We start from the raw sequence: 14,951 nt of genomic DNA, 5'->3' as shown, positions 1-14,951 counted from the left end.
TGTCCCACAAAAATAAATTGGAAATCAAGAAGGCTTTAGAGTTAATCAGTGAAATTACCAGAACAGATCAAGAACACATCAGGTCTTTGAGGCACTTTTTAGGAAAAGACAGATTTTGCAATCAAAACTAACCTCTTGACAGCAAAAGAAACGGAACAACTAATTTTTAAATCGCAACATCATTACTATGAACATGGAGAAAGGCTAATAATTAGCTCAACAAATCCACAAAGCAGGAAGTTCGCAATGCAATATCAATAATCACCAACATAGAGGAAGGGCAGGTTCAACTCTGTACTCTCTTTAGACTGGTGAATCATCAGTAGAGCAGATGTAAACATTTGGCCATCAAATGACATATTTACAACAGACACTTCAGATGCAAACTCCTAATGATGAATAAGGAGTTTCTTGGATTAAATTAGCTATCTTGCACACTAATTCTGGGCAACTTTTTCTCACACTCAAATTCGATGTGCACAGTCACAACTATGAGAATGTGCATGAGTCACTGAATTCCCAAGTTAATCAAAGCACATCTGTTCATTCTGTGGATGATTCACAACTCATAAAACAGTCTCATGTTGTAAGTGGCGTCACTGAATTAAATAAATTAATAAACAAATAAATTAAATATATATTTTTATATGAGACAAAACTTTTTCTCCATGAGATTTTTTCAAGTCCCGCGAGACAAGACTTTTGCCAGGAGATTTTGTCAAGTCCTGCCCTCCTCTCAACAATTTACAACCATGCCCGTGGTCCATTCACCTCTCATTCATGTGAATGCTTTTGTCAAATACAGTTCCTGTGCTCTTAAATATTTTCACGTTTTCCTCATTTTAAGTTCCCAATAAAAGAAGACTTATTATGTCGAAATCTTATTGATGAATTTCATCCCGAAGGTTATCAACAGAAGAAATGAATACACGGGCAATCCTAGAACCGAGAAACGATAAAGTCAAACGAATTAACTTGATAATTGTTGATCGGTTACACGGCAATGACATGTAAAATTTTAACAGGCGACAAGAAAGGTAATGTAGTACATTTTCCGTGGATAACATTAGACACCAAAGGAGATCTTAATATGCCATTCGTATTAAAACATTTACAGTTTCCCATTACAATAGCTTTTGCTATGACAATTAACAAATCATAGGGACAAACATTTGAAAAAGTCGGTTTATTTATTAGAGAGAAAAACGATATTCACTCACGGGCAGTTATACGTTGCACTGTCAGAATGTAAGTCCAAACATTGAATCAAAATTCAATGTGATATTGACAAAAAAGTTAAATAAAAAATAGTTTTTACTGAAGTTTTACAGTAAAAGTGTAAGTTTAAGAAGTATTTGCTCGTTAACTTCAAAGCATGAAAGAATGAAAACATATAACGCAACGAATACCTGTAACGAACATAAAACATAATTTTCTTTCAATTTATTACGTTTTACTATTTTTTTACTATGGTTAACTACTCGCTGTAATGTAAAATAGTTCTATTATGCATATGTAACAATTCCCATGAAAATAACATTCTGTTTAAATTGTACATCTGCTTCCCCATACGCGAGAGGCAGTTCCGCGAAGTGGCTAGTTCATAGCGCCTGTCCAGGGGTTGGTGAGCAAAGAGAGCAGGGGGCAGAGACCGCTAGTTTATATATACTGTAAGAAACAAAAAATATATTTTGAGATAATTTAATTATTTACACTCACATTTCATGTTATTATTCATTTATTGTCAAATTTCACAGTACTTCTCTTTATTTGAGCATTTATTTTTTATTCCTACATAATATTGCAACTATTTAATGTAATACAAATCTTATTGGGTTTGTAGGAAGTGGGAAAAAACAGGAATATCAGGAGAAATCTAATGCAAACACAGGAAGAATGTGAAAATTCCACAGAGAAAGTTTTGAACCCATTACTTTAGTGCAATGAATGAGCAGTACTATCCATTATGCAACAAAACAAATAACATTAAAGTAGAAATGTGACAGTATTTATGGTCTCAGCATAGGTCCTTTGGAGAAAACATCAGGAGACAAGCACTCCTCCATTTACTCAAGTCACTTAATTTAGTTTTAAGGTAAGGGGAGCCTGAGCCTATACTAGACATTCTTAAAAGAAAGAAGCAAATGCCACCAGTCAAATGTGCACAGAAATAATGTTTCTTCGTATGTATATTATATTATCATGTATTGATTTAGAACAGGTGCATGTTCTGGCCTGGCTCCCTCACTGCATCTGATAATGCAACAATAGTCTTAATCTCCCCATGTGCCCCTGGAAAATGTGCTTTGCCTAAGCTTGTATACTAAATGGGATTAAAAAAAAAAAAAAAAAAAAAAGGATGGATATTGATTTGAAGCTCATAACAATCCCATTCTCTTCAGGCTCTTTTATAAGCGTACTCACCTGCAAACTCATTGAAGTGATTCCCAATGTCAAATGCCTGGTAACTGTAACTAGCATATTCATAATCAATAAAACGGACACTACCTGAAAAAGAAAATTCTTCTGTGAGCGAAAAATCAATTTAGTCCAGAATCCATTTAAGCTGATACATAAATAAGCAAGTACAATTAGAAAGAAAGGCAAAGAATTAGAGATGAATATCTGAACTAGTGCTTTTTAGCTGAACTTCTTAAACAATTAGTAATGTAGTAGTAGTCATTGTCATATTGTCATGTGTACAGAATACAGTTCAATTCTCACTTGCATGTTAAATCAACAGGCAACACACTGCAACTCCCAGGGCCCATAAAATGCTTTTTTAAAATGTATGTGATATAGGCTAGAGTGCTAGTGTGCAATGGATTTAAGTTTTCAAACACAGTGGATGCATCATGCAGGATCAGAAAATGCAATTTACTCAGCTTTAAGAGAGTTTTCTTAGGAAAACCGAGGTACTGTTTTCTTATACATGAGACACAATGTGACAGAGAATACACCTGACTCAAAGCACTACTTACACATAAACTTAATGTGGTACTAATAAATAAATAAGAATAATGCAGTGAACAGTAGTAAAAATTGTAATTGGCTTGATTAAATTAGAAAGATATCATAATTCAGGCTAATGTATTGTACTTAATTCAGTTAAAATGGCATTGTAGATAGATAGACAGACAGACAGACAGACAGACAGACAGACAGACAGACAGACAGACAGACAGACAGACAGACAGACAGACAGACAGACAGACAGACAGACAGACAGACAGACAGACAGACAGACAGACAGATAGATAGATAGATAGATAGATAGATAGATAGATAGATAGATAGATAGATAGATAGATAGATAGATAGATAGATAGATAGATAGATAGATAGATAGATAGATACTTTATTAATCCCAATGGGAAATTCACAAATTCGGAACACGTTCATGATGCTGTATTTTACTAGGAATGGTACCATGAGACATATTGACCTCTAACCATTTATGCTTAAAACACAGAACTGGGAGATGGTGAAAAAGTAGCATTTTGACAGGTGGTTCTTGTTTCTGTTTTGAGAAACACCAGCAGTAAATGAGGGACTAGTTATAAACTTTTAAATATCCAATGAACAGCTGCTCCACAAGGGGGCACCATAAGCCTCATATCTTTGCCGTTAAGGGAAAGTAGGAACATTCAGACATGGTTTGCTGGAAATCTGCCAGGATGTACAGGCAATTATGAGAGATTCCTGGATGTATAGCATCTTAAACCAGTTTAAGGAAATGTGGTTGTAGCACAAGGTTGTATGAATATCTCAAACTACTTCTGCAGGTTATTGCCTTGAAAAACTTCGTCACATGCACAACATTTAGTATTTGGAAGTCCCTCTAAAACATACAAATTTAAGAGTTGAACTAATTGGGACTGTGGGTGGCATAAGGGATACAGTCTTGACAAAATTTTAAAGCTGTCTCTGACCTATACCCATATGACCCTCATAAGAGCTAAAGGATCACTCTGTTTTTAAGAAAAGCTAAAGTCTTTACTATGTAACAAAAAATAAATTAGTTGTGGCCTACATCTACTTTGGTAGAGCTTAGGTGAAAATCCAAACTTCTGTATTTGAACTGGGCAGCCCATTTATGTTATAGTGTATTTTTCTAAGTATACATAAAAAGAAACTAAAACTGAAATAGAAAAATACAGTAAACCAACTTCTAATTTGAGTAATTTATTTGACAAATTGTAAAAATGATACACATGAAAAATACCCACCTTCTTTCTCATTGTAGATGATGTTTTTGCAAAGCAAGTCATTGTGGCAAAGTACTATGGGAGAGCCAAGTTTAGAGAGGTGATCCTTCATCCACACCATTTCTTGTTCAAGTGCCTCCAGGCTAGGCACCTCCTGCCGGATTCTGAAAAGGAAGCCATACCGACTTATTTGCTAGTCTAATCCCATAATGATAAATCTCATTATGTTTAAATGAAAGGACAAAGGGCTTAAAAATAAATATTAAGTGAAAGCAATCAGGGAGTTGGGAAGGTGTTTTCTTTTCTTCGGAACGTCTACCCAAGCTGTATGGCACATTTTGTATTATCCACCTGTCTCCCTCCTTATCTGACCACAACAAAGAACTAGAAGGACATTGGGTCACCAGCACAATCCAGGCTCATCTGATTAATAAAGCTCAAAATCCACTATTGGAAGATTGCTGTCCATGTGAACTGGTGCTGGAAGCCACCATAAACTACTCTGCTGAAGTGAAAATTACAAGCAAACCCATGAATATGAAGATACGGTATTTTCTTTTCTTTTTGATAAGGTAATAAGGTGATTTATGTAATACCAAGCACCTGACCAACGTGCCAAAATGTGGCAAATTGTTTGTAATAGCTAGTGATTACATCAATCTATCTTAGTATCTCAGTTACCAAACAATTAATATATGCTAGTAACAATATTAATAATTAGATAGATTATAAAACCATTCTGAAATAAACTATTTTTTTCTTTTGTTTGTAACAATATTGGAATTATAGTAAAAGTTCCTAACTCTCCACTTTTTCTATGGTGTGAATTTACAAATCTTGTTACATGTTATAACAATGACAATCTGAAACTGTGGGAGCCTGAAGTGTAAAAATTGTGTGCTTCAATACAGAGGTCCACAGACTTTCAATGCAAAGCCAACAAAACTGCTTAACAGCGGCTTTCAACAAACATTCAATTTTCATTTTCCTGGGAAACTGATTGTACTTGTGGTCAAATTTCTACTTGTGCAATATTGTTTGTGAATACGCCAGTTCAAACATGGCATTCAGAGTTAAGGTGTACCTTTGCAGACTGCATATGCTAATAACTCTACCAACACATCTATTTAAAACCTGCTTAATCAAATTTTATAGCCACAGGTAGCAGCACAGAGCACACATCAGGAGCCAATTTGGGACAGCATATCACTTCATGGCAGGTCATATTATTGTGGATTTAGTTTAAATAATTTTTCTGAGATTACTCTGCAAAAGGCTCAGCACAAGAATGTATATTTATTTGTTTGTTCATTTATTTATTCAATGGATCCACTGTTTAGTGTGCCAGTGTGTGTGTGTGTGTGTGTGTGTGTGTAAAAATGTGCCCTAATATAGTCTGCCATCCTATCCTGGGTTACATTCCTCTTTGTACCAGAAGTTCCCAGTCCAAATTATTTTGCAGTTAAAAAATAAAAATTTCCATCCACTTTGTGAAACTCTTCTATTTTAATATGTTTAAAATTCTTATGAGATGAGCAGCTCTACAACAGTTCACCTTACAGTATTAATAATACACACTCATTTGATTCTCTACAATTTCTTGTGAAAACCAAATTGTGGAAACCTGTAAACTATTGGCCTACATGGTGAAAATGCTTAGTAACAGGCGTTCCATTTTATAAAAAAAAAAATTCCACATGTCTCCTGTAAACCAATGCTTTTATCTCTCGAATTTTAATGATTACACTGCAGATTCAAAACAAGCATAAACTTTCAGTTCATCTTGTACACTCCAGCATGCTAGAAAAAATACTGCTCAACCTCGAGGACTTAAGACACCATTTCTGCAATTTATAAAATTTTATTAGAGTCCCTTCCTTTTAAAGATCCAAGAGGACAATGGGAAAAAGATCTCTTAATTAATATATCAGAAAAGGAGTGGAAGGTAGCAATGCAGAGAATTCACTCAAGCTACATATGTGCAAAGCATAGAATTATTCAAATCAAAATTATATATCGAGCTCATCTGTCTCGCTTAAAACTGTCCAAAATGTTTCCAGGGCAAGATCCAACCTGCGAATGCTGCAACCAAGCTCCTGCCTCACTGGGTCACATGTTTTGGGCATGCACCAAATTAACTTCATTTTGGACCAAAATTTTTAAGTGCCTTTCAGACAGCCTTGGTGTCACAATCCCTCCTAACCCACTAATAGCTGTGTTTGGTGTTCTTCCAGATGGATTTGAAATGGATAAGGACAAGCAAACTGTAATTGCATTCACTACACTTTTGGCACACAGGCTGATCTTGTTAAATTAGAAGAATCCTAACTCTCCTCTAATAAGTCAGTGGGCAACCGATGTTTTATATTATTTGAAATTGGAAAAAATCAAATTCTCAGTTAGGGGATCTGTACAGAATTTTTTCAAAACCTGGCAGGATTTAATCAATAATATTTTAGAATAAGAAGAATTTTCTTTTCCTTCTCCATTTATCTTTTTTTGCCCTATTAAACTCAATAATTTAGGCATGTTTTCAAGCCTCAAGTATTACTCCTTTGGCCATGCTCTCCTTCTCAGGGGTGGGGTTCGATTTGCTTTCAATCCCATTTTTTGTAAAAATTGATCTATATGTATGGAATGAATACAATAAAATGAATTAAAAAAAAAACCTTTCAGTTCAGACAAATCTTTAATTCCTTTAAAAGTTTAATTTAAAGCAACTCCAAAACATAGCACTATGAAACTGTCAAAAAAATCATGGGTCAATGTCTATATGCCAGATGGACCACAAAGATTTTATCTGCCTCAGAGAAATCTACTAAAGTGGAGATCAGAGAAATCTGCCAAAGTGGAGATGGTGGCCCTGTGGAACATATGTAACAGAGGCTACGGTCATGCGGGATGTCATGGAAAAAGGTAGGCTACTTAGATGAGAGGCAAGCTTACACCTTAAGAAGAGCCTAGAAGATTACAATTTCTTTATTTAACAAATATAGCTATAAAGAATAAAAATCTGATTCTTTATCTTGTTTCAGTGAGCCAATGAGCTGGTCCCTGCATCACCCTCTCAGGCCAATTAATGGGCTTATTCTTCTCTTCTAATCCTTTTGCACAGCAAGGCAAGCACAAATCCACAGTCTTGCCATATCCATCACACAATTGCACTTCCTGCACCTTCACTCCCTCTTCCCATTCATTTTAGATTATATCATTTACCTGTATTCCAAGTGTCTTGAAATAGAAAATATGAACTAAAAATGGATAAAAAAGTATTAAAAACATATAAAAAAAAGTGTGGTAGGTAAGATCTTCAAAAGCATTTATGAAGCACAATTTAAAGAACAAAGCTGTCACATCTTACCTGCTGTTGGCTTCCTCTTCTGTAAACTCACTTACAACTAGGGCAAAGTATTTGCGGAGCTTGATCCAGAGGTTGGGCTTAGGGACACAGCCATTATGTGCATGGATAGCATGAATTCGAGCCATTTCCCTGGCAATCAGCCTGCAGTTTGAAACATGGGTCATACATTACTGTCATCAATTTGTACCGTTTTTCATGTTTCCAAGTTACCATTTTTCTGTACCAAACTACTGAAGGCCACTGAAATCACTAGCTATTTAGAACAAAAAACTGCCAGAAGATTTTAAGAATAAATAGTTAATGGCACTTTTAAATGATTTTTCATGCAGGTGTGGCACTGTGCCCTGCTGAGCTACACTGGGGAATCTGCACCAAAGGAAAAATTATTTATGTATACTCTAGAATGTTTGCATATCGAGTACTGGTTGTTCACTTATGCACTTCCATAAAATACAGAAAAAAATGTTTTACTACTTGGAAAATAATAAAACATACACCTGAGGGCACCCTGTGATAACAAATATTAAGCCAAAAATCAAGAAATATATGTTTGCACAGTTAAGATGAATAGTAACATATGATAGCTGGAGATTTGCTTATATGCCAAAAGAGAACTTAAATACAGAGCATTAACGTGCAAATGAAAACTGTATTTGTCTGCCTGGAACTGTAGTATGAGGTGTAAAAATTGTACTCTAAACCTCCATTAACCTCCTAGTAACATGACTGAATGAAAAGAAATAAATCATGGGAAAAGATATAAATTCCACTCCAACAACGTAAGAGAGATATAAAGCAAATCCCAATATCCAAGAGTTTATGCAAATCAAACTTAATGAGTGTTCAGATTTTTTCCAAACAAAACATGACACTCATATAATATAATGATCCTATTAGTTACCTGAAAAGAACCGGGTCTCGCACAAGCTGTGGTCCCAGAGCTTCACCCTCCATAAATTCATAGCAGAGGCCATTCTGAAAAGTACAGTATAGATGTGGTGCACAACCATTGGCGTGGAGAACCTGAAAACTCTTCAGCTCATTGTCACGATCCACAAACAGTTCTGTCTTATTTCCATAAACCCGAACAAGCACAGTGTCTCCAGGTTCATCTTCCAGGTAACAGCCAACAAGCTTGTTAGTGATGCCATCAGTGAACAGCTGCAGAGGGTAGAAATTCACATCAGCAACAGCAAAAACCAAAAAGCATCTCTTCAGAAATTATATGGATTAAAATGGATAATATTGTGTGACTTTATTTCTTCCTTGAGTATTTTGACATCAAAATTTGAACTGGAACTTATTTTAAGATCCAGTGTGGCTACCCATCAAAACATTATACTACAGAGTAATTTACAAAGATCACATTTTTATTAGCTTCATTTTTTAAACCTGCCTTTTATTTGAATGCTTACAACCACTAGTCACACATTTTACCACACTACACTGCCTTTTACTATGGTGTATTGAACATGAGGAGTTTGGCAAAAAGCAACATAACTAAATAATGTCTGTCAGACTACATATACACTATCAGTCAAAAACATTAAAACACCACTATAAGCAGTTAAGGTCCAGTGAATAACCTGAAATGGTATAGAGGTATTCAGTATACTGTCAGAATTTTAAAAAAAAACATTACTAAAAACTGAAAGATAATGTAATTTTCAGAGTTACACAAAAAGGCTTTTTTCAGGGAATAAGTACTGGGTTAACATCTTAGAGCTTTTCTGCAGCAATGGAAGTTAATTAAGCCATGAAAATTGATGCTAACAATTCCAACATGTGTCCCAACCTTGTTGATTACTTACAAACATTCTGTCTATATAAAAACAGTCTTGGAACAAACTGTTTTCCTACACCCTCTAAAGTACTATTTGGATAATATCACACTGTATATTGCTATGACAATGGCAAGAAAAAAGCAATTAACAAAGGCAGACAGATAAGCAATTACTGTATAACCTTTAAAATATAGGTCTTTCCATTAGAGAAACTGCAAAGGAAGTCAAAGTGTAAGGGAGTACAGTTTACGACTGAACTTGGAGTCAGGAGGCAACTTTAGTAAAAGACTCCACTAGCAGGCAAGATGTGCAGGCAGAGTTTTTAAGAGGGTGTGAGATAGAGAGAGAGATTGATAAATATGCAAGAAGGGCTATTGTAGTGCTTGTGGCACTATGTTTTAGACAGTGGGCAAGTCACAGCATCTTATAGCATGAGGTCAGAATCTGTTTAGTTAGGCCCATTGAGACTGATAAGGATTTATTTTCTGTTTGTTTACTTGCAATTTTTATCTTCTCTGCCAGGGTCTGAATTTCACTTTTGATTAGCGGAGGTGAGTGGTACCGATTTTCCCTTATGTAACTAAAAATAAGAAGATCTCAACATTGACTTCATAAAAATTGAATTGATAATCATGAACTACCTGATTTATCTTACCTAAAGTATACATACAAAATTATTTGATATTTTCTGTTTGTTAAAAAATAAAAAATATATTGGCCTTTTATTAGAGAAACGTATATTTAAAGAATGATAATAGTGAGAAGTCAAGCAAAATGACACCATTTATTGGCTAACTAAAAAGATTACAATATTCAAATTTTCGAGGCAACTCAGGTCCCTTCTTCAGGCAAGATGTAATACACATAATAAGATGTAATACATCTTACCTGAAGAAGGGGCCTGAATTGCCTTGAAAGCTTGCATATTGTAATCTTTTAAGTTAGCCAATTAATGGTGTCATTTTGCTTGATTTCTCGCTACATTCATAATGGCTACACAGTAGTACAACACCCTAGTACTACAAGAATAATATAAATTTAAACCACTTTAAAGCAACTACTTAAATTATATTTGCTATCCCACCTTAAATGCTTATATTTACTACAAATTACATTTTTAATCACTTTGTATTTGGTTAATACGGAGGCACAGCCTATTATGACTTGTTACAAGCCTCTGTATGCAATAAATTATTTAAGCAAACAGACTCTGACAACACCAATAGTCCCTATTCATATCTGACAAAGACTGGCTGTTGATTAACTCATCTACTGTCCTGCTTACAGATTAAACTTTCAAAAGTTTTAGTTATTTCTCGTAACTGTTTTTATTAGGAACACATTTCTTGTGCAGTGTTTAGCTTTCAGGCTTGAGTACAAATTAATTTATTTACTTCATACATCTTCCATGATCTTTCCCTTTTTTGCCATTAAACCCCCAACTCCCCAAACCTGTATTCTCTGCTCAGCTATTTAACTACAGGTAATGACAGCTATTGTCTCATGTGGGTATATAAAAAAAGAGAAAAATAAAACAAAATACAATTTAAAAAAAAATTGAGAAAGTGCTCAGTGATCAGTTTTTCGCTGAGGTGCTGCAGCTAAAGAGAGAAAAACTTCAACAGACAAGCTTCAGCAAATACAAAGGTATTCACAAACAACACAAGATTAATGCATGGGGTGTTATATGGACTACAAGCTATCAACAAATATTGAAGACCTTTTAATCCTATTTTTTTCTTCCTGCATACTACAAGACTTTCTATTGTGTAACCAGATGAAAAAGAGTAGGTGATTTACACTTGCTTCTACTGCGCTTACTGCTTATAATAATACATTAATTGTGCTGATTTAGACTTATCTCTCAGTTCCTGATAATGTGTATTTAGAATGCTTTGATTATTTTGGATATGTTTAATACTCATTACATCTTAAAATAGAGAGCAAAAGTTTTACTCTTTATGCTGTGTGCCAGATAAGCTGCCACCTCATTTCTGTTTAGCCCCTTTAGTTTAGAAAGAAATACTGACAATGTTCGAAAAGAGGAGACACAGGAAATCAGGGCAAATGATTCTGGTAAGCAGATGACACACAGAGTGGTATTGTAGTGCAAGTGGGTAGCATTTGCCCCATACCCAGATGTTGTCTGGGTGGAGTCTCAATGGTTTCCCTATAACTGTGCAGGTTTTCCTGTAGGTCACAGGTGTCAAACTTCAGTCCTGGAGAGCCACAACGGCTGCAGATTTTCATTCTAACCCTCTTCTTCATTAGTGACCTGTTTTTGCTGCTAATCAAGTCCATTAAAGTGAAAGGAAAAGGAGTTATTTTCTAAGATTTGTTCCCCTGAATTTCTTCATCGTTTCCCTGATTTGCTTAAATTCTTTCCTTAAATGGCACCCAAACAGAAATGAAATGAGACGTGAGTGAGCCAACAGAAGACCAACTAAGTCAGGGCCTCAAACTCTAACCAGTTGCTTCATTAGGCACGGATTCTTGTTGTTAATTAAACCCATTCATTAATTCCATGGCTTGTTGCTGCTCTCATTGTGCAATAGCAGACATTTCTGAAAGTATTGATTTTGTCTTTTCTTTCTTTTGCCTTAGTTTTAATTAACTTGACTCAGGCCCCTTAGTTGTCTCTTTTTCTTTAATTAGTAGCCAAACAATAATGAGACACAAAACAAGCCACCACATTGTGTGCCCATCACACAATATCTGAAAATAAAGAAAGGTGAAGATCTCAATAAAGTTGATCTCTCAGGTCCCAAACATTTTGACAGTGTTCTTAGAAAAAACAGAAAATCAACAGTTTTGCTGTAGCAGAATGAGAGCAGCAACAGGCCAGAAAATTAAATAACAGGTTTAATTAACAGCAAGAATCGGCTTCTCATTAAGAGATTGGTTGGAGTTTGAAATCCCAGTTTAGCTGGTCATCAATTGGCTCGTTTCACATCTCATTTCTGTTTGGCTGTCATTTAATGAAAAAATGGAATACATTCAAAGCATTGAATCCTTATAAACAGGGCTATTAAAATGAAGGTAAAAGAGTCAATTAGCAGTGAAAACGGGTCACTGATTAGGAAAAGAGTTAGAATGAAAACCTGCAGTCCCTGTGGTCCTCCAGGCCCAAAGTTTGACACCCCTGCTCTAGGTACTCCAGCTTCCTTTCCACATCCCCTAAGATATGCTGGATATGTTGACTGGGGATTCCAAACTGGTCTTCTGTGAATATTAGTGAAGGTTTTATGTGAGTTTGCCCTGTGAGAGACAGGCACTTTGTCCATAACCATTTCCTGCCTTTTGCCTAGTGCTCTCAGCTGCCAATATCTCTAATAAGTATGACTTGACAAACTTTCTATTAATAATTAATGAGGAAAATACCCAACACCCAAAAGAAATCAAATATAGCATTCCACTTTTTCGGTTCTCCAAAAAGTGACACTTTCACAAAATGTACTATGAATTAAGCACTTGAAAGTATTTTTGGATCCTTTAAAATGTGGGAGAAGGAAAAAGTGAAAAGTGTAAAAGTGACACTCTGAATCACTGTGTCTAGAATAAAAATTTACAGAAACTTTGACCCCCACGTACCAACACACCAGCACTATATTGACATTCACCTCAGACAGCAACATATTTTTTAGAATTCCTCAAAGGGTCAGAAGGTATTGTTTCTGTCCGAAGGACTTTTCTGCAACTCCAGTATGATTGTAAAAATATCAATGAAGCGTTGCTTCATTCATATCAATGAAACTAATTGTTAAGGGCCTGCAAAAGGTAGAAAACTTAAAGGATGTAATTGTGGAACAGGAAATTCAGCTAAAATATCAGAATATTAAAAAAAAATAAATAAAAAAATCTCAAATTGGACTATTGAATCAGTTTATCTTTATGTTGCAATGACACTTGAGTAATGATTTTATTCAAATCAGATCAACATTATATTGTTTTATTGCCAACTGTAAATAATGCTTTTAATTCAAAAAGGCATTTCTGCTCCTTTGAGACAATGGACAAAGGTTTCTTTTTGTTCAATGAGTACAAAACATATTGCCAACAATTGTGGGCCTGTAAATTCTTACAAACCTATACATTATTCTAAACATGGAATGTACTGTAAAGCTTCACTCATTCTTTTCATAGTTTGCATTGCTGAATTATCAAAAGTTATCTATAGCCCACAAGTTACCAACAGTGAGATTAAGTGATTTTTTTCTTGGTTCAAGTTGTGGATACAGAAATCTTGCAAGACAGGTCTGAAAAGCATGGAGTACAAAGTAGTTTCACAAATAACCAATTACATTTTTATTAAAATGATCAATGATGTGGTTCCTGCCTCGATCACGGTGCTGCTGGATTTGGCAAGGCACACTATTACTTTTTCAAGCACAAGGGCTTGTTTTTTTTCTTGTGCCTACCACCCTGGGAGGTGTTCATTCATTTAACACACCATATAGCCTAAGCTGGACTAGCATTATTATCTTCCAATTTTTGTTTTTAATTTTGAGTGATGCTGGAACAAAAATGAATATATACAGAAACCAGCTTGAGAAACAAACCACATCTTGAGTTGCACTTGTGACATTTAAGCTTGGAGAAATGTTATCTTTTTCATGGCATTTATAATAAAGTATATATGGAACTTTTCATTTTGAAATTTTCCAAAAGACTTTGCCGAGATGTAGCAGCATTTTCTGAGGGGATTCAAGGTAACAGGTAATCATCTATACTTATGCACTAGACCACCATATTTCAAGGTTGTTTGTGTATGGTGCAATAAACTAGCAAATTTAAATGGTATTTTAACATTTCCAGAGGTGTCTTCTTTCAAATAAATCATACGTTTTCATGTTTTCTGATCTCTATCATTATTAATAAATGAGATTTGCACCTATGTATATGCTAAGACAAATAGTGTTAGCTGACAGAATCTGCTTTTATCAAAGATCCCACGGACATTGAGCCACATACAGTGAAAGGTATTGCCAATGCCTTGCTGAAGTTCACAGCATTCCAATGATGTATAGCTATCTACGATTGGTCATTCATATTACATGTCACAGCTATGTGGCAGATCATCTTTACACACAAAAAGCTTGAGTCAGATTCTGATCACAGTAATGAGAATGACGCAATGCTACGCTTCATTTTAAAAATCTGCTAATAGAGTATCATATTCAATTATGATATTTGGATGATGTCTGCTGCATGTTCTACTTAGGTGAGTTTCTTGAGCAGTGTTCTTTCAATTTCAAGTTAAGAGTATCTGCAACATTTCTAGGTTACTAGTGAGTACTCTTATGTGTTACCTGTGCTTCTCAGAATTTTCACATAAGGTCCCCCCCCCACCCCTTGATTGAATGTCACTATATCATGCCGCTTGTGACAAAAAAAAGTGTTTTCAGCTTGTGGCTATTTCATGGTATAATCCCCACCTACGCTGCCTCAACTGACATGCAGGGATCAATAATGCATTGTGATATTTTTAAATCATGTTTCTAATTGTGTTTCTTTTACCCCCACCATGCAGAAGTAAACATGATTAACATAGGGAAATAAAAATCGAAGAGTGGCCTTTGGGGTGGGGGTGGGTGAGGG

The 14,951-nt window shown here is 35.2% G+C and overlaps 1 protein-coding gene across 1 annotated transcript in view; it reads right to left on the bottom strand.

Moving 5' to 3' along the window:
• The window catches only part of etnk2 (ethanolamine kinase 2), a 60,049-nt gene that overhangs the window by 19,783 nt on the left and 25,315 nt on the right, over positions 1-14,951 (bottom strand). Inside the window, exons 2-5 of the mRNA XM_028797162.2 lie at positions 8,471-8,730; positions 7,570-7,710; positions 4,230-4,372; positions 2,425-2,508 (exon numbers count right to left, since the gene is read on the bottom strand). Coding sequence (XP_028652995.1) covers positions 2,425-2,508; positions 4,230-4,372; positions 7,570-7,710; positions 8,471-8,730 — 628 coding nt within the window. The remainder of the gene's footprint in view (positions 1-2,424; positions 2,509-4,229; positions 4,373-7,569; positions 7,711-8,470; positions 8,731-14,951) is intronic.

The sequence above is a fragment of the Erpetoichthys calabaricus genome, chromosome 3, assembly GCF_900747795.2.
Source record: "Erpetoichthys calabaricus chromosome 3, fErpCal1.3, whole genome shotgun sequence".
In the NCBI taxonomy this organism is placed as follows: domain Eukaryota; kingdom Metazoa; phylum Chordata; class Cladistia; order Polypteriformes; family Polypteridae; genus Erpetoichthys; species Erpetoichthys calabaricus.
The sequence above is the reverse complement of the archived record's forward strand: the minus strand, read 5'-3'. Positions and strand labels throughout refer to the sequence as shown.